Raw genomic sequence first — 23,698 nt, 5'->3', positions numbered from 1 at the left:
TATAACTAAGTTCATTTCACCATAATGAGCTAAAAATAGTTTTACCTAAGGACTATTTAAAGATCCACTCCATTCTAGCAATGTAAGAGACATATATCTAAACAATCAAACTTGTTAATTAATTGACTTCATTATAATAGGTAGCTTATTATCTAACTATTACTTTAATAATTATAGTAATTATAGGAACTATACTTAGCCCACTGAGATGTAGCCATTGTAACAGATTCCTTGAGTGACGACTAGCCCTGATCTCCTGTTACGTTTTATACGTGATATTTATCATATCTGAATGTTTTAAACATTAGCACTGTATTTTTGACGTGTAATTCATCATAAGCACACTGAATTGGCCATTTTTGGCTTTACAAGAAAGGGTTAAGCTCAAACTAACCGCAAGCAACCCTCAAAAAGCCGAGTTTAGCCGAAATTATCCGAAGCACTCCGAAGCCGTCCGAGTGTCACGTCAACGCTTCCGACGTCAAGCGCACGGGCTTTGAGGAAGTTCCACGTCACATTTGCCTGCCGTGCACGAAGCTGCAGCCGAGAAACACATCAGACGCTCGGTGGATGATATAAAATACTACAGGTGAAGGAGACCAAAACCACCAAACACAAACATGGTAAGTGTGACATAAGTATCCATGTTATGGGCAATATTAGACCTGGTTCGCAGACACTGAGAAAAAATACGCTTTGAGTAACGTTAGCTTGCGCTGTTAGCCTCGAAGGCCCTTGGAGTGGCCACATAGACAACTTTATCATTCAGTCAGTCTGTGAATTGTTTATTCATTTTTACTCTTATTTTTATAGTTAATACGTGCATTTAAAGCCTTACACTTACATATATTATAACTTCATTGCTCACTTAAATGTTGTTATGAAGTGAAATATTGTGTTCTGGCTAACAGCTGATAATATGAATGTGACTTTAACATTCAGTACTTGTTAATAAGCACTGTAGAAATGTGCTGCTGTATGTATATATATTCTGTTCAGTAAAATGGTAATTCCTGACATTATCTGGAAGAGGCCTGCTTTGTTGTAATTTTGTTGCTTATTAACTGCTGAAAAGTTAGCTGCTGCTACAATATCGGACTTTTAACTGAGTGACAAGTAGCTTTTTTTTGTTTACTTGTGGGGAAAAACAGTCAAGGTTGAATGTCACTGCTTTCTGTTCTTAAAAAAAGAGAAATTTTGTGCTTTTTGTGTTGACTATTGGCGTTACTACTGTACTTACTGCAGTGTACACTATTTTCTGCTGCTAACCAAAGAGAATGGGTGCTGATTAATATCAACTTGTGTGTAAGAGTAATAGTGATTTTGCTTCTTCTCTTCAAGCCTCTGAGGCTGGACATCAAGCGCAAACTCACGGCTCGATCTGACCGTGTCAAAAGCGTAGACCTTCATCCGTCCGAGCCATGGATGCTGGCCAGTCTGTACAATGGCAGTGTCTGTGTGTGGAACCATGAAACACAGGTGACCAGCAGACCTTATGTGTTTCAGCATTTCCAGTGTATTACCATCTGAACATTTAGCATTTGGGATACAGCAGTGTGTGTTGCATGTTTGTCTAATAATGTCTAATATTGATCTTTCATAGACTCTGGTTAAGACTTTTGAAGTATGTGACCTTCCAGTAAGAGCCGCCAAGTTTGTTGCCAGGAAAAATTGGGTCATTACTGGTGCTGTAAGTATTTTCCGTGAATAATAATGATAATATGCACTATTATATAATAGCTATTAAATAAATGTGTAATATATAATAGATAAATATGGAACTTTTAATAAATTTCCTCTCTTTTTTGTAGGATGACATGCAAATTCGAGTTTTCAACTATAACACACTAGAGCGAGTACACATGTTTGAGGCCCATTCAGATTACATTCGCTGCATCGCTGTTCATCCCACCCAGCCCTACATCCTCACAAGCAGTGGTATGTACAGATTAAATTTGCATCAAGTATTTATATTGCACATATACATATATGCATAAATCACTGTGTATAACATATTACACTGCCATTTCTTGGGTCAGTAAGATTTTTTAAGAAAGTATTACTTTTGTTCATCAAGGATGCATTCAATTATCAAAGTTGGCAGTAAAGACTTGTATAGCTTTACAAAAGTTTTCTATTTCCAATAAATGCTGTTTTTTGTTGTTGTTTTTTTCATCATCAGTATATCAGAAACTGAAGACTGGAGTAATGGCTACTGAAAAATCTAATTTGCCATTTTTGTAATATATTAAACTAGAAAATGTTATTTTAAAGCATAAGAATATTTCACAATGTTCCTCTTTTTGATTAAATAAATGCAACCTTGGTGAGGATAAGAGACTTATTTAAAAAAAAAAATGGCACCAACCCCAAACATTTAAACTGAGGTGTGTTTATGTACATTTTTTTGTTTAACACTCATTGGATCTGTGTATGTTTAGATGACATGTTGATAAAGCTCTGGGACTGGGAGAAGAAATGGTCCTGCAGTCAGGTGTTTGAGGGCCACACACACTACGTCATGCAGATTGTCATCAACCCCAAAGACAACAACCAGTTTGCGAGTGCATCGTTGGACAGAACCATCAAGGTACATTTGAACACTTGCGTGGATAGAGCAAGTTTGACTCTGGCTTGTGACATTTCACCTATAATTTCCTCTGTGTTTTGTTTCAGGTTTGGCAGTTGGGCTCTTCCTCTCCTAACTTCACTCTGGAGGGCCATGATAAGGGGGTGAACTGCATTGATTATTACAGTGGAGGAGATAAACCTTACCTCATATCTGGAGCTGATGACAGACTGGTCAAGATTTGGGACTATCAGGTATGAATGATGTTGCAAATATTTATCTGCTTAATGCAGCAAGTCACTGATAGCTGTTTCTTTACTTCTGTTCTGTGTACCTCTCTCTTTAGAATAAGACATGTGTGCAGACGCTCGAGGGTCATGCTCAGAATGTGTCCTGCGTAAACTTCCACCCAGAGCTGCCAATCATCATCACTGGATCAGAGGACGGTGAGTTGTGACACGTCTTCATTAAAATGTTATTGATCTTTTAATGATCACTTTTATAAAACTACACTACCTCATTCCTGATGCAAATGTAACTGTCTTTGTTTTGTTATTCAGGTACGGTTCGTATCTGGCACTCCAGCACTTATCGTCTAGAGAGCACCCTGAACTATGGTATGGAACGGGTGTGGTGCGTGTCTGGCTTGCGTGGCTCCAACAATGTGGCATTGGGCTATGATGAAGGCAGCATCATTATCAAGGTACTAAAAATAATTCAGAAGTAACACCATGCTGTTTCCTGTCAGTGGTGTAACATATTGGCTGAACCTCCGGGCTGGTAATTGGAAAGTTCAGTCCCTGCAACAAGAGAGCCATCATGTTGCTCCAGGGCCAGTGCTCTCAGCAGGGGGTCGGAGGAGGGTAGAGGATAGATAATGTTACAAAAGATTTATATTTCAAATAAATGTTGTTCACCCGTTTTCTGCTTTCGAACAGTAGTGTATATATCGATAGATTTACGTGACGCTTTATATAATGTTATATCTCATGTGGAGAGTTCTCTGTAAGTTAACCGCTTTTTATTTGTGCTTTAGCTCGGTCGTGAGGAGCCAGCCATGTCAATGGACGCCAATGGAAAAATCATTTGGGCCAAGCACTCAGAGATTCAGCAGGCTAACCTCAAAGCCATGGGTGATGCTGAGATCAAAGATGGTGAGAGGCTGCCACTGGCGGTGAAAGACATGGGCAGCTGTGAGATCTACCCTCAAACCATCCAGCACAATCCTAATGGAAGGTAGGACCAAAACATCTATCCTGAAATGCCGCTCATTTACATGTCGCCTGATCCTTGCTGCAATTTAGGAATGTAAACATAATTTTATTTTGTGTTTAGGTTTGTGGTGGTGTGTGGAGATGGAGAGTACATCATCTACACTGCCATGGCTCTGAGAAATAAGAGCTTTGGATCTGCACAGGAGTTTGTCTGGGCCCATGATTCATCCGAGTAAGTACTCTACAAGCACATAGAAGATGGATGTAGGAGATGACTGTCAAAAACACTTAATACCGATGTTAATTAATGTTACTGATGTTTTAATTTAAGGTACGCGATTCGGGAAAGCAGCAGTGTGGTGAAGATCTTCAAAAATTTTAAGGAGAAAAAATCTTTTAAGCCAGACTTTGGAGCTGAAGGTAAACTGCTTTACACACTTGTATCATGGGCAGTAGTAATCTCTGTATTCACAATTTTGTATGCAAATGTAATAAGCACAAAAAAATGTACTTGCACATAGTATATTGCATATTCAGTTACATTCCATGCTGAATGTAGTAAAACCGCTATTATTTTATAGTTTTATGTAAATGTGTTTGCAGGCATCTATGGTGGTTTCTTGCTGGGTGTCCGATCAGTGAATGGCTTGGCTTTCTATGACTGGGATAACACAGAGCTGATTCGCCGCATTGAGATCCAGCCCAAACACGTGAGTCATCTCCTCCAGTTCTCAATATTTTGTCTGCATGATTGGGTCATTTTTTAGTCTGTCTGGACCAATTGCATCTTGCATGTATTTTCAGATTTTCTGGTCAGACTCCGGTGAGCTGGTGTGCATTGCCACAGAGGAGTCTTTTTTCATCCTGCGCTATCTGTCAGAGAAAGTGGCCGCATCACAGGAGTCAAATGAGGGGATTACTGAAGACGGTATTGAAGATGCTTTTGAGGTAGGTGTACATCAATGCTAAAAACAGTCATGTTTAACCAGATGAAGGGTTGTTTCAGAGGAAGAGCAAGTTGTTACATTTTAATACAATTATAATGAAAATAAATTTGAATTCCCTTTGCATCTTGCATTTTCTATTTGTTTGTTCTGAATTATCCTTGTAATTGCCAAAAATCACAATTAGTAAAAAAAAAAAAATGGAATAAATAATTTACAGTACAACCAGAATTTATATTAAAATCAATTCAAAGTCAGTTTTGATTTAATATTGACTTAAAAGATTTGAAAAACATGGTCTGAGCTCCTGATCATGTGTGTTGGTGTGTGCAGGTCCTTGGAGAGATCCAAGAAGTGGTAAAGACTGGTCTGTGGGTAGGAGACTGTTTCATTTACACCAGCTCTGTCAACAGACTCAACTACTTTGTTGGAGGAGAGATTGTCACAATTGCTCACCTGGACAGGTACAGTTAAAGTTTATGTTTTTAGATGTATTAGTCCCACACACTACCGTTACAAAGTTTCAAGAATGTTTTTGAGTCTCTTTTGCACAAAATAGAGTAAAAACTGTAATATCGTAAAATATTATTTAAAATAACTTAAATAGGCCTATATTTTAAAATGTAATTTATTCCTTTGATGACAAAGCTGAATTTTCAGCAGCTATTAGTCTTCAGTGTTACATGATTTTTCAGAAATGATTCTAATATGCTGATTTGCTGCTTAAGAAACATCTCTTATTGTCAGTGTTGAAAACAGCTGTGCTGCTTAATGTTTATGGATTTTTTTTGATAAATAGAAAATTCAAAGAAGAGTATTTAATAGAAGTATAAATCTTTTCTAACATTGCAAATTTTTTACTGTCACTTTATCAATTTAATTCACCCTTGCTGAATAACTAATTTCGTTTTACTTAACCCAAATTTTTGAACAATAATGTAAATGTACACAGAAAACATTTATTTATGACTTATTTAGTCTTAACAGTGACTTCTTTTCCTTAGAACCATGTACCTTCTAGGATACATTCCAAAAGATGACCGTCTATACCTGGGTGATAAGGAGCTGAACATAGTGAGTTACTCTCTTCTGGTGTCTGTCCTGGAGTACCAAACAGCCGTCATGCGCAGAGACTTTGGCATGGCAGACAAAGTGCTGCCCACCATCCCGAAAGAACAGAGGACCAGAGTTGCCCACTTCCTGGAAAAACAGGTAAGACTTTAAATTTTTGCCTGTAAGCTATGATTTGTATAATATAATATATCGAGCCCAATAACTATAAAGATATAGTTCTAAAAATCGTTCTCAATATTAAAGAATAGCAAGAGTCCACACCACTACTATAATGATAAAGGCACAGAGAAACGATATTGTTGGAATCACATTCAGAATGATTTTTTCCAGCTGATGAACAATACAAACATTGACAGTCAATCAGATTCCATCCTGCTATAACGAGCTCGAGAATTTAAAGCGGCAGATGCGCGTGTGCTTAGAATAAACAGACGATATTGTTCGCTGGTGTGGACGCCAATATCGTTATCTTCATAGTTCTTGTCCTTGGTGTGAACAGGGTTTAACCCACATGTATCGAACGTATTACAAAATATGCATTGTGATGTACAAGTTAAAATTTTAAAGTACTTTTGAAGATTAATGCAATTGTGTGTCAAGGAAACCTTGTATAGTCTGATTGGCTGCCAAATGTGTAGTAAATCAGAATGATATTCTGTATATATTCCTTGATATCTGAAGGATCTTTGTTTGTGTGCCTGCAGGGTTTCAAGCAGCAGGCTCTGGCCGTGTCCACTGATCCAGAGCACCGGTTCGAGCTGGCGTTGCAGTTAGGAGAGCTGAAAATTGCTTATCAGCTAGCAGTAGAAGCTGAGGTTTGTTAGTGTACACTAGTGGTACAGCCCCCTAATGGTGGCCAAGATCATTTGCTTATTTTTGTAAAAAAAAAATTTACATTTATTGAAGTGAAAAAAAAAAAGTTTTTGGTAAAAGTAATGTACAATATTTTGCATGAAAGCTATTATAATGAAGGTGTCTAATGTTTCTTCTGTAGTCGGAGCAGAAGTGGAAGCAGTTGGCAGAGTTGGCCATCAGTAAGTGCCAGTTTGGTTTGGCACAGGAGTGCCTTCATCATGCCCAGGATTATGGAGGTCTGCTGCTGCTGGCCACTGCATCTGGCAACGCTGCTATGGTTGCCAAGCTTGCAGAGGGGGCAGAGCGTGACGGCAAAAACAATGTTGCCTTCATGACCTACTTCCTGCAGGGAAAGTAAGTATCACAGGAGAAAAAACCTTTGTCAGCTGAAATAAAAATGGAAAAATGTTGACTACAGATGTTTGACTTTTGTGGATTCTCATTTTATAGTGTACTAGTAATTCCTACACTGCTGGAGGAAGTCATGTTTCAGTCACAGATTGTTTCTGTAGTTCAATTTTATTGTTTGTTTGTCTTGCCAGACTGGACAACTGTTTGGAGCTTCTGATCAAGACAAATCGTCTACCAGAAGCAGCCTTTCTTGCCCGCACATATCTGCCCAGCCAAGTATCCAGGTCTGTGTTCATTGTGAAGTGTGTTTTTTTTTTTTTTTTTTCACAAATTGTAGTAAAAAGAAGGATTATTTTAGAAGGGCATATAACATGCTCCTAGAAGAAATAGTATGAATAGAAAATAGTATGCACAATATTCTAATTTAAAGTTTACAATCAGAGTACCCTGTTTAAATTTCTGTCCCCCACAACGGTATGCACTTGACTTGATCTTCAGTTTCCAGTGTGACATATCTAAAAATGAGTCTCTTTTTGACTCTTATTTGATCAAACTCATAAAAATTAAGACAATTATGCTCTAAATTAAAATAAAATGAATTTGTCATTGATTTTTTTTTTTTCTCAGAGAATGAAATGTTACCTTTACAAATCTGTATCTGTGTTCACAGGGTGGTGAAGCTTTGGAGAGAGAGTTTGTCTAAAGTGAATCAGAAAGCAGCAGAGTCTCTGGCAGACCCCACAGAGTATGAGAACTTGTTCCCAGGCCTGAGAGAGGCCTTTGTAGCAGAGCAGTACCTGAGAGAGACCTGCCTCGGCCAAACCAGACCTGCCTCTGACTATCCACTGGTCACGGTAAGAAAACAGATCTTTTTTTCCCCGTCTCTCTCTTTTCATCTTCACTCAGTGGTATTTTACTATTATTAATATAATTTTCATATTAATATTTTGAGTTATCTTTTTTTTATATGTTCACTTTTAGTCAGTTTTAGTCATTTTTATTTTATTCTATTTAGCATTAATTTATTTTTTATTTTGGTTTTAGTTATTGCCGTACTTTTTCTTTTTCAGTTAGTTTCTAATTTCCTTTAAAGATGTTCATCTAATTTTTGTATTTTATTTTAGCATTTTCAATGGCCAATAACATTTAATAGTTTCAGTTTTAATTACCAGAGTAAACAACACTGTATTACAAAATCACCTTCACTGTTTACTTGTATGGGTTCAAAGCAGTGCTTTTGCAGATTATTTTCAATCAAATCAAAACTAGCAAATATGGCCAGATTCCACCCAAAAGGGGCACTATATTGTAAAAACAGTACAGTTATAATGCTTTTTTTTTTAAAATAATTTTGCTGGTTTGTAATTTTTAAAAAAGCTTAATATTTAAATCTGTTTTATTTGTGTATAATGCACCTTTATAATCAAAGTGACTGTGTAGCCAATGTTTTTTTGTTTTTTTTTCTCATTTTTCTTTCTGTAGCCCAATGAAGAAAGAAATGTGCTGGAGGAGGCCAGTGGTTATGAACCCAAAGGAATTATCCCCACTCCCACGCAGGTGTGTGTTTGTTTATCAAACACTCATTTTGTTGATGGTATTACACTATAGCCAATAACACCAGAACAGCAGTGTGGTCTAATATGTCTTTGTGCATGAACTAATCAATTGGCCTGTCTATGTTCAGCAGGTGAAGGACACAGAGGAGGCCCCAGAGGACGTGGGTGTTTTGGCCTCGGTGACGGAAGCCGTCTCGGCTCCAGTAGTTGCAGCAGTGCCTACTGTGAGTCATGCAGAATCCCAGCCTGCTCAGAAGGTTGAGGAGAAGACACAGAAAGAGCCTCCCCAGACAACAGCAGCAGATCAGAAGGTATTTGGTCAAAATATACTCTTAAAAAAACCATATTAACCTCAGACTTGATGTATCCTCACAAGCTTGATTTATTTTAAGGTTATCGATGAGCTTGAGGATGATTTGGATAACATGGAGCTTGATGACATTGACACCTCAGACGTCAATCTGGATGATGACTTCTTAGACGACTAAACCCTCAGCACTGAAAGCATCGAGTTTAAGCGACCAAACCTTTTTTTATTTGTTCCTGCTAGACCTGCAGAGCTGAAGTCAGGGGTGAACTGGGCTGAATATAAATACGTCTTTTAGGGCGTGCCACCAATGGAAAGACAAGGATAAATGTGCTTTATTGATGGTGAAAATTTTTTTTTTTTTGTACTTCATTCTGGACCTTCAATTTACATTTTCCCCGTACATCAAGGTATACGTTGATTCTTGTGTGTTCAACCATGATAAATCATGGTGCCATTATTCATAATAAAGATAACTACTCTACTATAATGATTTGTCCCGTCATAATATTGCTTGTTTTTATATTCTGTTAAATGTAGAATTAAAAAAATTGAATTAATGCACATTAAAAAAGGGAGATTCATTAGGTATTTTATTTTGAAATGAATAAGTAGGCTTCTGAATGAAATGTGAAATGTGCTTTGCAAAATGAAATATTGATACATTTTTCAGACTTAAAAAAGGGAGATGTTCTTTATTCACGGACACTCATAACCTGGTATCACAGAATCAAAAAAAAAAAAGTTTTCTCAGGTAAAATAATCAAATACAATTAACTTTTTATGCCTTTAACTTTTTAAGCTTAACAAATCAATATGAAAATAAAATAATTAGACCATCATGAAACATCTATACAAATTTCAGTGAATATTTTCAAAAGTATTCTCCCTGAAAAGAAAATCCCTGTTAATGCTATTCAATAGATGACTATATGGGTCAACTAGTAATTTTGCATGTCAACTTTAGTTAAAATCGAATTTCACTGCATAAGTAACCTTTGTCTTTAATCTGGAACAGTAGGATTTTTTTTCCCCTCAGCTAACATGATTTAACAATACTGTGAAATTACTTCAATTATGTTTGAAAACCTTATTTCAATATACACTACAAAGACTGCCCATATGTCACCAGTGTACCTCTATAAACCTTTGATGTTACAGAGCAAAAGACCCATCAATGGTTTCCCTCAGTTCTTAATTGTGTTGATAAAATCAGTACATGCTGCTGCTGCTATTCTGGCTCAATTGGATGGAGTTTCAAAGCATTTCAAGTTTTACTGCAGATGAGAGAATCTGCAAGCGCTGTTATGATCTGCAGTAAAGGAAACATTTATGTCAGCCAGTGGCCCAAAAATAAAAACAGCGTCTTTATTTACTTGCGGTCTTGTGTTGCTCTAAACCCATTTGACCCTTTACTTCCAGAAGATGCTCACTAAAATGTTTGTGCTGCTATTTTGTTCTTTAAAATTGGTACAGAATTACAGAGATCTTTCATTACATAGCATCCTGACCTCTAGATGGTGCTAGTGCTCCTAATTGATTATCTGTCAGTTTAACTCATTGAGTAAACAAGAGAGGAAGAACAGTCACATTTTACCAATTTACAAAACAGCTACTTGATAAAACATGATTGATCATCTGTTAACATCTGTGACAACATGGCTGCCACCTTGCCCCTTCCTGTCACAGCTTCTGTCTGCTATCTCTGCACTTCATATTTAAAAGAGTCTGTTGTTCTAAGATGTTACCACAGCTTGTGCAAAAACTGTCTACAAAGCTACTGGGAGCTCAACAAGTCCCTGGAGTGTCCTGTTTGTTTGAGGGAGACACACTGTTCTGTTCTTCTACACCGTTTAAGTATTTCTCGCTTCACCTCGGAGGGTAGATCCTCTCCAGACAGCAACTTCAAACCATTCCATGTGGGGAATGCAGAAAGTGAAATGGTAAGTGAGTTGCATTACACTTTAATAAGAGAAAACCACTTTTTACTTTGATTGTGAAAGATAACTGTCTTAAGGGATCTGTTGTGATACAGGTCAAATTCTAGATGACTTTCTAGATGAAGTCAGGAGGTGGGAATACTTGGTGAAATTTCCTACTTTCAATCTCAAAGCCTTCTAGTCTTTTTGTGTTCCTTACCTCTGACGCTGAGCTGGTGTAATTCATACTGAAGGATCTAAGGATCCTCAAATGCAAACTCTGTGTGTTTTGCTTCAAGAGAGCAACCATGCATTTGTGTCGTTTTACTTTCTTTTATATTCATATATTCTTCATTCATTCATTCACTTAAGCATAACCATTTATCATTTAATTATTCCATTTAATCATATAGTCCATATTGTCAAACTCAACTCCCGGAGGGCCACAGCCCTGTAGAGTTTAGCTCCCTCCAACCCTAATTAAACGCACCTGATCCAGCTAATCACGTCCTTCAGGCTTATTTGAAAAATACATGGTTTGTGTGTTGGAACTAAACTCTGCAGGGCTTCGGCCATCTAGGAACTGAGTTCGACACTCCTGATATAATCATTTATAATAATCATTATATCCCTTCATATACCTGCTCCATTGATTTATTAATTGAGTTATGTTATTTTTCCATTGTTGTTTAGTCTTACGATGTGTGACATCAAGGGATATTTGTCTTGATGAGTAAGAGATAAGAGGGAATGTTTATGGAAACTCAAGGTGGGATGCTATTTGGATAAAAGTGTTTGCCAAATGCATAAATGTACATGTCTATGCTAACACCAACAGCAGTCAGTAGAGGACGACTTAGTGGCAATGAGCACTATTGACAGCATTAAGACAGAAGAGGACATCAGTGCCATGGTGCAGATGTTGATGGAGGTCAAATATGAACCAACTGAAAAAAACATAACAGCAAACATAGAAGAAAACCTTATATATGGACATACAATGGAGGACATTGCCTCTGTGAAAGTAAGGTGTCAAAAGTGTCAGCACATGTCTTCCAAGTAGAGAACACATCTCAAAACATGTTCTTGTTTTTTGTTTTGTTTTTTCCAAGAGGGAGCAGGCCAATGAAACCAGGTGAGTGTCCTATCTGCTCATGAAAATGCAAAGATCAATGATGTCTTGTTAGTACATTAATGCTTTGAAATAAGAAATGTGAAATCAACAGTCAGCCTCTAAATCTCTTATGCTTGCTTAGTCACTGAGTCAACTTCCTTTGCTTCTCCTAAAAGCCTTTGATTTATACATGATTTACTGTTTCTAGGGATGAGGAAGTAGATACAGACGTGATGCTACATGACACAGTTTCTGCACCCAGTTCCATCTTAAAGGAACCCAATGAATCTAGAGAGAATTCTCAACCACCACCCACTACTTGTAAATCATTAAGGTCCAACCTTTGTCCAAAATGCGGCAAGAGTTTCAAAAGAAAGTCCGAGCTCAGAGCCCATGAGAAGGTGCACTCCTTGAAGAAGCCACACCAGTGCTCCACCTGCGGAAAGAGTTATGTCGACAAACATGAGCTCTCCATGCACATGCGGCTACACACTGGTGAGAAGCTGTTGGACTGTTCTTATTGCACGAAGAAGTTCATCAGGGAGAGTGGACTGAAGTCCCACTTGAGGAGCCACACGGGGGAGAAGCCATTCTCTTGCTCACAATGTGGGAAAAGCTTTTCTCGACGAAGTACACTAAATACTCACTTTCGGTTGCACGTAGGTACCCTGCCCCACCAGTGTGATCATTGCGGGAAGTTTTTCAACACAGCGGCGGCTATGAGAGTCCACAGGGCAACCCATACCGGAGAAAGGCCCTTTGCGTGCCCGCAATGTGACAAGAAGTTCATCAATAAATCTGACTTGGATGTTCACCTGGATAGTCACGCAGGGAAGAAGCCGTTCAGCTGTTCTGTGTGTGGGAAGAGTTTCTTGAGGAAGCAAGAACTCAAAACTCATCGAACCATTCACCAAGACAACCGACCTTTTCATTGCACAGACTGCGAGAACAGCTTCAAAAGGTTGAGTCACCTCACATCGCACATGAAGATCCATTCCTCCGAGACCCCTTACAAATGCACATACTGCAGCAGATCCTTCAAGCATCCCAACAGCCTCAAAATGCATGAGCGTCTTCACACCGGAGAGAAACCCTACACTTGTGAACACTGCGGGAAAAGGTTCCCTTCTTCAGGAGATCGAACTAGACACCTGGCCGTACACTCTGAGGTGAAATCCTACAAGTGCCCGAAATGTGACCGGAGCTTTCGCTTCAAGAACAGTATGAGGTCCCACCAGGTCACACACACTGGAGAAAGACCTTTCCATTGCAAGAAGTGTGGCAGGAGCTTCGCTAGGCTGGCAAATCTCAAAGCGCACAAGGTGGTGCACACCGACGAAAGACGTTACAGCTGTTCTCAATGCGGTCTGGCCTTCAAGTCCTCCTCTACCCTCCGGAGCCACTTCATAATCCATTCCAGCAAGACTCTGTTTGACTGCACCACCTGTGGCAAAACCTTCACTCGTCAAGACACCTTCAAAAGGCATCAAGACATTCACGCTGGGATCAAAGTCCACAAGTGCTCAGAGTGTGGAAAATGCCTGAGCTCAGCAAGTTGCCTGAAGCTGCACATGCAGGGTCATTCCGGGAAGAAGAAGATGTACAAATGTGATGAATGCGAAAAGAGCTTCAGTTCCACGTCCTACCTCCTGAAGCACCAGAAGATTACCCACACAGACGAGAAGCCGTATATGTGCTTCGAGTGTGGGGAGAGCTTTAATACGGACGGGAAACTGGTTACTCACCAACTACAGCATTCAGGACAGATGGATCATGTTTGCTCCCATTGTGGGAAGATGTTTGCACGGAAAGAGACACTAAGACGACATGAGAAGATGCACTCTGAGAAGAAGCCTCACCAGTGCTCAAAGTGTGGGAAAGGATTCACGAGGAGCGACCATCTAAAACAGCATCAGAGAACCCATGACAAGAGAAATTAAATTGTTTTCATTTTGTGTTCTGCCAATTTTTTTCTTTCATTAGGCATTGTAGTTTAGTGAAAGGGGTCGCTATTAAATTTATGTAGCCAGTTAATATGCACAGCATTGCTTTAATTAGCATTTTCCTTTGCTACTGAATTATCTTACTTTTGTTCAGGCAATTGAGTAATGAGATTGAGGATTGAAGAATATTGGCCCCCTCTTGAGTTCATTTGAATGGCACTTTATACTATTTATCGCTCCACCAGATGGCAGTCTATGCTTTGATACAGAATTCAATGACTTGTGATACTAAAAAGGTGCCTGAAAACTCAACGTTGCAGAACCTTCTCTAAACTCATGAAAAATTAAAGCATTTCAATGTGATGCTAAAGATAAGAGAAAAATATTGTGCTTTTGTTTCAGTGTCTCAAGAATATTATGGATGTTATGTTATGTCATTAAAGACATTTATACACTGATGTGATGTGTTTCTTATATAAAACCTTCAATATCTCAGAAATGACAGTCCACTTTTAAACCAACCCCTCGTGTGTTTCGGTTGCCACTTTCTGATAGTCTGAGTCTGATAAATACATAATGGCAGTTAAATACATAAAAACAGTCCTCATGTCTCAAAATAAAATTGGATTCTGATGCAAATGGCATGTATCAGCCAGAGGCGAGGACCAGCTCTGGGATTTAAATATACTAACACTTTATCTGAAACTGCTGTCTTTGCATTAACCCGCTCTTTTACCTAAAGGGTAAAATAATGCCATGAATCGTAAAGAGAAATCATATGGACTTACATTAGACTTCAGGTCAATATTCCAAATTGGATATTTGATTGGATATTTCTGGCATTTCTATTTAATGCATTTTTTTTTTTTTTAAAGAGCTGCATAACACCAATTCTAGATTCATCATTTGGTGCTTTAAGCTTTTAAAGAGGTCACTTGATATGCAATTCAAAGCAGCACAGGTAGTGACGAAATGTCTTACAAGGTACTGTGCTATAAATAGTATGAAATTACATATTTTCATAATGATAGTTCACACTTCAGAAAAGCCTCTCTTGTGAGTTCATCACCCAGGCATTCGATCTTTCCATTTCTCCATATTTCTTTGATTTTTTTTTTTTTAACCAATCAAGTGTTTGCACGCATATTCCCATTTGTCCATGTGGATGTTTGCAGACTCAGATTCTACTCCAGCAATTTCATTCCCAGTCGAACAAAAAAAAACATAGTAAGAAATACTAAGTCTGGTCAGGGGAGAGTCACACTCTGTCTCCCTGACAACAGTCGCTAAGCAACTAACATTTGTCATCCCTTTTCTTCCTTACCTCATGTCCCGTTTCCAACCATCTGCCTTTAGAGTGAAGCCATCAAACCCTTTCAAATACAAATATAGTTCCTCACCTTGAGGAGCGTCACTGCACGCTTCAGCTGCTGATTTGCTTGCAGAATCTAGACCTCATCACAATTGCAGGGACAAACCTCAAACACATACCAGGGTATCATAACAAATTGTCTTTATTCTCTCATTTTCAAAGACAGAGTGGATGACATTCATCAATAGTGAGAAACAAGTCAATGGTGCTGCCATGTTTGACCTCGGAACGTTTCCAGAACGTTGTGTTTTCGTTGTTGTTGCATAAGCCTGTGTGGCCAGCCCCCACAGAAATGCTTGGTCCTATGACATATTCAGTGGATTTCATGAGATCATGTGTTGATGGGTCTAAAATGTGAGTAGGTGAAAATACAGAACAAAACCTGACCGTCTCTGTGGGCTCTGTGTCTCCTCTTATGGCTGAAAATATGCTCACACGGTATCATCCTTAAACACACACACAGCTTCAGCCATATCACCAAATGGATTCAATTTGTGGTAACCCTCACAATAAGGCTACAGCGATTTTACAGAGCATTACTGTTAAACAAACAAACATAGTTCTAAATCTAACCATTAACTACCTCTAAAATCAGAGGGAAATAATGGGTTGATAAGAAAGATGTTCAAACCCTGTCAAACAATTTGCATTAGTGTTGCTCAATGCACTGAACTCTATGGAGTGAAGCATTAATGGTGTTCAGAGTTCACACAATTTCAAAACTTTGACCTTGTTAGCTGACCTTTCAAAGATTTGACAATGATAAGACTTGCAGGTACAATAATCTCAGTATTTGTTGCATCCCTATAAGTCTTTTAAAGTACAAAGCAAGTGAATAAAAAGTCAGACTTTAAATATATGCATTTTAAATGGTTAATATATAGTTTTTCATTGGCACCCCAAGAACTCACTTACAGATCTACTTTGAATTCTCCAAGAGTAACCCAAGACAGTAGTATCTTGCGAGACCACATTCAACATGTTTTCAAAGCAATTGTCAAGACTTTCTGTTCTAAGATCAAATGTTTTCTATCCACGTGCTACCATGTAACATTGCCACACTTTTTATCTCAAAGCATCTTATAACGCTTGCTTTGAAGCCCTGATGCAAGTTGTATGAAAGGGTCTAAACTCTAATATATTGGCTGAAATTACCAAAATTCCTATCAACCAATCACCTACGTCCTATTTGGTGAAATCACAGTAAGTCTCATGATAAAGACAACATGAGAAAAAGACATTACCTGCTTTAAAACAATATGACAAAGTGGGCCATTCTCAATATTGCTTGTCCTAACATCTGGTCCTTTTTGGTGACAAGTAATTTAAGAAAGTGAGGTGAGAGGAAATTTAAAGTACAGTTTTAACCTGAACCCAGGGTTTTATGGCGTTGGTTGAAAGTGCCTTTTCAATCTCTGAGACTTGCATTCAGCTGCGTGCAGCTAAATACCAAATACTATATTACAATCGACCCGTATAAAGGAAAATGAGAGTCAGTCGGTTCATTTACTTGTCATACAGAATTGAGTGTTAAGATGGCTTGCTATCATTATAGAGTGAGGTGTCAAATTAGTTCAACGGTATTCTCTTATTCTCTAGAGATTGTCCTGTCTGACTCAAGGGAGTTTATCAAAGCGCTCTCTACAGACCAATCTGCTTTCCCTGCCAACACTGATTGCCTAATATTGCCTGCTTTCTTATTTTATGCTCATTAAATAACAGGTCTGTGTATTACTCCCACCACGCTGGTGGAGTTTAATTATGAGTGCACATAATTAAGAGTTTAAATCGATGTTAATATCAGAAAAACAACATTTTGCGGTTATATTGCAAAATGTCCCATTACATCTTAAAACAATCAATTAGTATGCGATTTTGCTCTCAGTGGGCCTCAATATGGTTAAGACTTCATTTTAGATGACTTGATTGGAGTATGTACTTTAGGCCTGATTGACTGAAGTCATTACTGTGCGTCAAAGATTACATTTCACTAATAATTGTTTGAGGAAGAAACTCATCAGTACCTAATCACAAACATTGCTTATGTTTGAATATTTTCTTCCTGTACTCCAAATTTATGACAAGCCAATTAATTCCAACCACAAACCAGGAGTATGTGTTTTCTAAAGGATGTTAAATCAGCTGTACGCCACTTTTTCACTTCAAATCGTTCATCACGCTACAGAAACCGCATATGCAAACTATTTTAGCAAGTGTTAATTCCGATTGTAAACAAGGCCCTTGAAGGTACAATTCGCAATTACCGCAACTGGCCGGCTGTTTATACTAGAACAATAATATAAAAAAAAAAACTTGTGAATATCATTACCACTCCTCCGCAGTTCTGCGCTGATTCAGCCCCATATGTTGCACAATGCTTTGCGATTAGTCTCAAAGCAAATTTCTTGGGTGCCATTATATGCCTCTGCAATAACAGAGTGCATTCGGAAACATCCCGACTCGGGAGTCAACACATCCATCGTTTGCATGAGGTTAGCCAATAAACCTGATTTAGTTCACATTGTGATTAACACCGTGTCCTAACCAGATGTGATTTTAATTTCTATGCTGTAAAGCCAAATAGCTCAGCCCACAATGAGATCTCATTGGTTCCATAAAAATGTGTATAAAACATCAAATATCTTCTCACTGGCTTTGATACTGTGATTAAAAGTAAAGCAAAGTTACAAAGCAAGGAACTAATCACTGGATCTGCAAAGGTTTTCCAGGTTAGTGGCATCAAATAAACGAAAGATCCTCAAGAGCTTTATTCTTGATCACAGCCCTCAAAAGAAATCGATCAAAGTTTTTACACATCTTCTATTTTTTCTGTTATTTGCCATTTCTACATAGCAATCTATTATATAATCTGATAAATTAAAACTGTATTAGGTCACTTTACATGACAGTTAGATTTTATTTTCTTCTGGACTTACCAGGCTACATGAGACTACGTCTGGTTAGGACACCGTGTTTTCTCAAAGCCGTAACCACCATTGACCTTATTCAGATTACCAGTTGACCACTAGGGCTGCACGATATATTGAAATAATTGCACTAAACCCTGACTTGATATCAGGATTATCAAATTGCCAGGACTTAATTAAATAAATATATGAGCTGAATGTTTCAGAGTGAAGCACAACACTTGTGTTATTCCACCAAAATAAAAGCTTGGTAGATTAATATTTATAGTTTAAATATTAAGTATATATACTAAAGACAGTGTATTTAATCATAGTTTAAAATGAAGAAATTATTCAAATATTAGTATTGTAATTTTACAGTCATACAATAAAATTATTTTTAATTAAATTCTAGATTTTGTATTTTACCATTTTTTATTTAATTATAACCACAATAAAAATTCATTATTGTTATTTTATAGTCAGATTAAATGGGTCAAAAACAGTGGGAATATGCCCTATGAAAACTCAGGTGGTTCTTGTAAAGAGTACACCCAAATCTTTCAATTATTCAATTCAATTATAGGGAAAAAAGTAATTTTTCAGCTTTTTAATTTTTCTTTTTTTTAAAACCAAAAGCACTCTTCAACAAAATCACCCTAATAATTTTATAATGATTAATTCTAGGGGTGCTCCGTTCAGGATTTTTGAGGCCGATCACCGAAAGCATTATCTGCCGATACGATCACCGATACCGATCTTTTTAAAGCCTTCTTTTTATCATGTAGAATTATTTATAGTAATACTCCAATAAGGAATTTTAGAGATTTATTCAGGGCCTGAATTTCATTTTTGAGAATGGGGGAAATTTCCCTCTTATAGGTGACTCTTGTGAGAGGGGATTTTTTTTTTTTTTTTTAAATTTGAGGGGTAGAGGGGAACATTTTTTTTCTTCAAAAATATATATTTCTCTCACCTAATTGTTCAATCATTCAGTGCATTTTTGTTTTTACAATTGTGGCACAATAGCTTACACACAGAACAAAACTGTTGCTCAAGCAAGTGGCAAAACATTTAAAATACTTTTCTTACGTTATCACAAACATTCTAAATTAAAACTTACCATTGACAGAAGCAGTCAGTTCTACTGCCTTTTCTTTTGCTTTTAAATCTTTATTACAAGCAATCCTGCGGTTCATAAATAACTTTTTTTCCTACCTCCACAAGTGCCATCTATTATTGCCTTGTTTAGCTATCTAAAAGTGCTCTTTTCCCTTTAACCTAGCCAAAAAGTCATAGCCTATGTGATGACTGTGAAACACAGTAGACTTCAATGCATTTATGGTGTAATTACTACATTTTCGTTTTCATATTTACCGCCAACAATACGCTGTCACTTTAATTCAGCGCAGTGTGAATGCTTTAAAATCCGTTAACATGAGTGCGGAAAAAAAAAAAAGCACCGCATACGCACTGCAAACGGAGTAACGCAAACCTGGCGTTATGTGCGCTGCGAGTGTGCATGAGCGCACGGTCTCCAGGAGAGAGCGTGAGCGCTGAATGGTTGGCAAGAATTAAAAATAAATACAATTTATAAACTTTAGTGACAACACTGCCTCAATTGTGTAAGTGAAAATTCCTGTCAACTGTGCAGCTCGCTTAAGTCAGAAGCGATGTGTGGTGATTTGAAGCCATTTGCGCATTTTGAGAGAGAAAGAGAGAGCGCGGTGATTCACTCGCGCTGTTTGTGAAATTATGTCTCACAGAAAGTTTTCAAATTACTTTATAAGTTATTTAATGAAGAAATATGAATTGTACCTCACCTTCAGCATTATAATTATTTCACCCATGCCGGACAGAGACTGAGACAGTGCTGCTGTCTCTCACGGCAGGGCAGGCGCCTCGTCAGCTAGAGATCGGTTTATGAGATCGGCCTTTTTAGAGACCGCCGATCAAACATCCCAAAACGATTATCGGCCGATAATGATCGGTAGCCGATCAACCCGAGCACCCCTAATTAATTCTTTCCATATATAGCTATTGAAGTCATCTAGTGATAATTCCTGTATTTTTCATACAGCGCGGGGGAAAAAAATATCCCAGTATCGTGCAGCCCTATCAACCAATATGGGTTTTTTTCAATAACTGCTTCAGTTTAAATCACTTTATTTGGTTCCCCTAAACTTGAAAATATGCTATTTTTGTGCAGATAGAGTGAGAAAAGCTAAAACGCTAAATCCATGCATTAACTAAAGTATCCTATTCTGTGCCAGTGGGCTTTTTTTTTCTTTTTTTTTTTTTTTTTTTACTAAAGTTCTGCATCTGTGCCATGTCAGCATGCTTCTACTACAGGAGCTACTCTATCACTAACATCCTGCCACAGCCAGCATAATCCACTCATTATACTGAAATCCAGTACTATATTTATGTTGGTCTGTGTGTTTACAGGCCTCTCGCAACCTCAAAGGTCATGTTCTGTCAGGATAGTTTATACACTGCTTGGTTTTGCTGCACCACTGTCACGTTCGATGACTGAGAGACTGGTATAAACAACTAATTTCACACATACTAGTTTAGGTAATATCTCTGGAGAATTATCTCCTCTGTGAAGTGGTGCGGCAACACTGTCTCTTATCTCCTCACCTGTCAATCTTACATGCAGTTCTTCAATTTCTGCTCTAGCCTCCTTTAAAACCTTCCCTCCTTCTCCCTCTCGGTTGTTTTCAGTTACATTAGAGCGCTGAGGTCATGACAAGAACGTGATTTCTGCCTGAGCATCCTGCTTCCTCTGTGTCTGCTGAGGTCTCTGCCGCCCTCCCTGTCTCGGCCGAGGTGGGAGCGCGGAACGAGCCCTGACAGAAAGCGCTTGGCCCTGCTGGTCAAGCTCTCTCGGCGGGCCGCCGTGGGGGACCCCTCTGTCCAGCCGGGCCCCAGGTTGTGGCCTCGGGCCGCTCTCACAGCCGCTTCCAACAGGTCATTAGTGTGGTGGTCCAGAGAGACGGAGAGCTCCAGATACAGACAGCCAAACATCATTGCGCTGGAGTGTGCCTCTGAAAAAGAAAGAAAGAAAGAGAGAGAGTGAGAGAGAGGTTGAGTGATACAGATGCAGATGGAGTTTGACAATCTCTTGTCATATCAACACAGATTAGCGTTAGATAACTGAATCAATTGAGTGGGACTTAATGGAGCACAGAGGGGCCGTAGGAAAGGAGAAATAAAGGCTAAACGCTTGCTGTTTGTGTGGGTGTGTTTGTTCGGAGGTGTGTGGACAGGATTGAATTAGATCACTTTAGATGTCGACTAGACGGAACCATTGTGGATGAGTGACATGACCTGAGAGAAGAAACAAACAGACGAGGAGGAGGAGGAGGAGGAGGAGACTGAGAAAACTGAAAAACATTTATAATCCCAATCCAGATATGACATGAAAATGTAAAATATTATAAGATTTTAGTTTCATGTTTTAGCAGTCAGTTCAAAAGACTGTTTATTGAAACCAGCGTTATTAAAATATTATTTATATACTATATTAATTCATGTTTTAATTAGCTTTTTATATTTTCACTTTTTATTTTAATTTTAGTTCAAGTTTTAGTAATTTTATGTTCTTTCATCATTTTTAATTTTAAATATTTTTATAGCCTGAATTTATTTTTAGTTATATTAGCACTTCAACTTAAATGAAAATGAGGAATAATAATAATAATAATAAAGTAAGAAATTTAATTTAAATTTAAATTATTTTATTTCACCTTTATTTCAATTAACTAAAACAATAATTAATAGCTTAAGTTTTATTAAACAATGCCAACACTGAAACAAGGCAGGTTGTTCAGAAATCTGACAGCACAACAATGAAAACATTCACACATGACCACCCACATTTACACGTCAACTACGCCTATTCAGTGTTCAGCAACTTGGCCTGACAAAGTAAAGTAATGACGAAGAACGATAGATAGATAAAACAACAACAACACAATAAGATAACACTAATATTCAGTATTATTTTGTTATTCTTCAACCAGAATAAGATACTATACAGTTGGTACAGTGTGTAACTAATGACAAGCCCAACCAAACATTGTGCTGATCTTGGCATCATATCCTTCAGAAAGATCACAGCTATAGAAATAAATGGCTGATGTTTATTTTTACCATGATCCATGATCATTTCAATTCAACCTTAACAGTTTGTGTGACACATTTCAGCACGGATTGTTCTGTGAATCTGTCACAGGCTTTGCTAAGAGGCTGTTGCTGTAGGATGGAGCAGTGGCAACTCGATTGGATCCAATAGCAAACCCACTACATAAGCAAGTGTTATCACTCATTTGCAAAGACATTTCATAAAAGAGGTCATTTAAATGGAGGTACAATAGCAAATAAAGCCTGCTTAAAGAGGATCCAGTATATTTGGCGATACCCAATTTTTTAATAACATTATCTTTACATTGTGTTCAAAAGTTTGGGGTCAATAATATTTTTTAAAAAGAAATTAGTATTTTATTCAGCAAGGATGCATTAAATTGATCAAAAGTGACTGAAAATGTATAATATAAGATAAAATGCAAAGGTGGGGAAAAATAAACAGACTTAAGGGAAAAAATAAATGATAAAACATCAGATATGACCCCTATGAAATAATGAACCCTGTTAACTCAAAAAAGAGGGGGCTCTTATCTCAAATAAGATGCTTTCTTATGCTCTTCAATGCTGCATTTGATCATATCTCTTCCTTTGTTGTCAGAGCTGATTTTATATATATATATATATATATATATATATATATATATATATATATATATATATATATATATATATATATATATAATATGTGTGTGTGTGTATGTATGTATGTATGTGTTACACACATACATATACATATATATATATATATATATACATATATATATACACACACACATATATGTACATATGTACATATATGTGTGTGTATATATATATATATATATATATATATATATATATATACACACACACATATATGTACATATGTACATGTACATGTATATGTAAATGTGTATATATATATATATATATATATATATATATATATATATATATATATATATATATATATATATATATGTATATATGTATGTATGTGTGTATGCATGTATATACAAAAGTATTGGAACAGTGAAGACAAAATTGTTCTGTTGGCTGTGGAGTCAAGACATTTGCAAATATGATGAATATGAGACAAAACTACAGAATGTCACGTTTTATTATTAGCCGTTTCAACACATACATGTTTTACCAAATAAAAGAACAGCACTTTTAGAGTTCATCCCACTCATTGATGTGAGCATAAGTATTGGGACAGTTGAACATAAGGCAGATATAAAAGATTAAAAGCTATTATTTAGTTGCAGATCCCTTGTGCACAATCACAGCAGTGAGTCTGTGACCCATAGACATCACCAGACTCTTGGTCTCATCCTTTGAAATATTTTTCCCAGCCTTTAATGCAGCCAATTCCAATTTTTGCTTGTTTGGGGAGTTTCTGCCTTTACTCTCCTCTTCAGCTGGTGAAATTCATGTTCAATC

At 37.4% G+C, this 23,698-nt stretch overlaps 3 protein-coding genes across 5 annotated transcripts in view; 2 read left to right on the top strand and 1 right to left on the bottom strand.

Annotated features, from left to right (window-relative positions):
• The first annotated feature begins 463 nt into the window (after positions 1 to 463).
• On the top strand, positions 464 to 9,360 carry copb2 (COPI coat complex subunit beta 2). 2 transcript variants are annotated; one of them, XM_058759931.1, is made up of 22 exons: positions 464 to 623; positions 1,342 to 1,479; positions 1,604 to 1,690; positions 1,812 to 1,938; positions 2,442 to 2,590; positions 2,677 to 2,823; positions 2,916 to 3,015; positions 3,130 to 3,272; positions 3,606 to 3,805; positions 3,905 to 4,015; positions 4,115 to 4,203; positions 4,387 to 4,493; positions 4,588 to 4,731; positions 5,061 to 5,191; positions 5,732 to 5,939; positions 6,506 to 6,616; positions 6,796 to 7,010; positions 7,199 to 7,291; positions 7,678 to 7,861; positions 8,490 to 8,564; positions 8,695 to 8,874; positions 8,956 to 9,360. In XM_058759931.1, the coding sequence occupies exons 1-22, from the start codon at positions 621 to 623 to the stop codon at positions 9,049 to 9,051; spliced, it is 2,838 nt and encodes a 945-aa protein (XP_058615914.1). In that variant the 5' UTR covers positions 464 to 620; the 3' UTR covers positions 9,052 to 9,360. The 2 variants fall into 2 exon arrangements, with proteins under 2 accessions (XP_058615914.1, XP_058615907.1); XM_058759924.1 differs by having other exon boundaries at positions 8,692 to 8,874.
• Positions 9,361 to 10,389: 1,029 nt separating this feature from the next.
• On the top strand, positions 10,390 to 14,573 carry si:ch211-119o8.6 (uncharacterized protein LOC556659 homolog). 2 transcript variants are annotated; one of them, XM_058759938.1, is made up of 4 exons: positions 10,390 to 10,813; positions 11,628 to 11,813; positions 11,902 to 11,924; positions 12,112 to 14,573. In XM_058759938.1, exons 1-4 carry the CDS (start codon positions 10,529 to 10,531, stop codon positions 13,841 to 13,843), a joined length of 2,226 nt encoding a protein of 741 aa, XP_058615921.1. In that variant the 5' UTR covers positions 10,390 to 10,528; the 3' UTR covers positions 13,844 to 14,573. The 2 variants fall into 2 exon arrangements, with proteins under 2 accessions (XP_058615921.1, XP_058615928.1); XM_058759945.1 differs by lacking the exon at positions 10,390 to 10,813 and adding an exon at positions 11,336 to 11,454 and having other exon boundaries at positions 12,112 to 14,571.
• Positions 14,574 to 15,342: 769 nt separating this feature from the next.
• Positions 15,343 to 23,698, bottom strand: part of rem2 (RAS (RAD and GEM)-like GTP binding 2) — a 41,291-nt gene continuing 32,935 nt past the window's right edge. The window contains exon 5 of the mRNA XM_058763039.1: positions 15,343 to 21,174. Within this exon, the coding sequence (XP_058619022.1) occupies positions 20,852 to 21,174 (323 nt within the window). The 3' untranslated portion in view covers positions 15,343 to 20,851. The remainder of the gene's footprint in view (positions 21,175 to 23,698) is intronic.

Source organism: Onychostoma macrolepis, chromosome 02 (assembly GCF_012432095.1).
Source record: "Onychostoma macrolepis isolate SWU-2019 chromosome 02, ASM1243209v1, whole genome shotgun sequence".
Classification (NCBI taxonomy): Eukaryota; Metazoa; Chordata; class Actinopteri; order Cypriniformes; family Cyprinidae; genus Onychostoma; species Onychostoma macrolepis.
This window is presented reverse-complemented; position numbering and strand designations above follow the sequence as displayed.

Coding starts and splice junctions, on each gene's coding strand:
- copb2 (XM_058759924.1), top strand. Junction 4,732..5,060: donor GTATTGAAGATGCTTTTGAG/GTAGGTGTACAT, acceptor TGGTGTGTGCAG/GTCCTTGGAGAGATCCAAGA. Junction 5,192..5,731: donor ACAATTGCTCACCTGGACAG/GTACAGTTAAAG, acceptor TCTTTTCCTTAG/AACCATGTACCTTCTAGGAT.
- si:ch211-119o8.6 (XM_058759938.1), top strand. CDS start 10,529: ATGGCTGCCACCTTGCCCCTTCCTGTCACAGCTTCTGTCTGCTATCTC. Junction 10,814..11,627: donor GGAATGCAGAAAGTGAAATG/GTAAGTGAGTTG, acceptor TAACACCAACAG/CAGTCAGTAGAGGACGACTT. Junction 11,814..11,901: donor AGGACATTGCCTCTGTGAAA/GTAAGGTGTCAA, acceptor GTTTTTTCCAAG/AGGGAGCAGGCCAATGAAAC.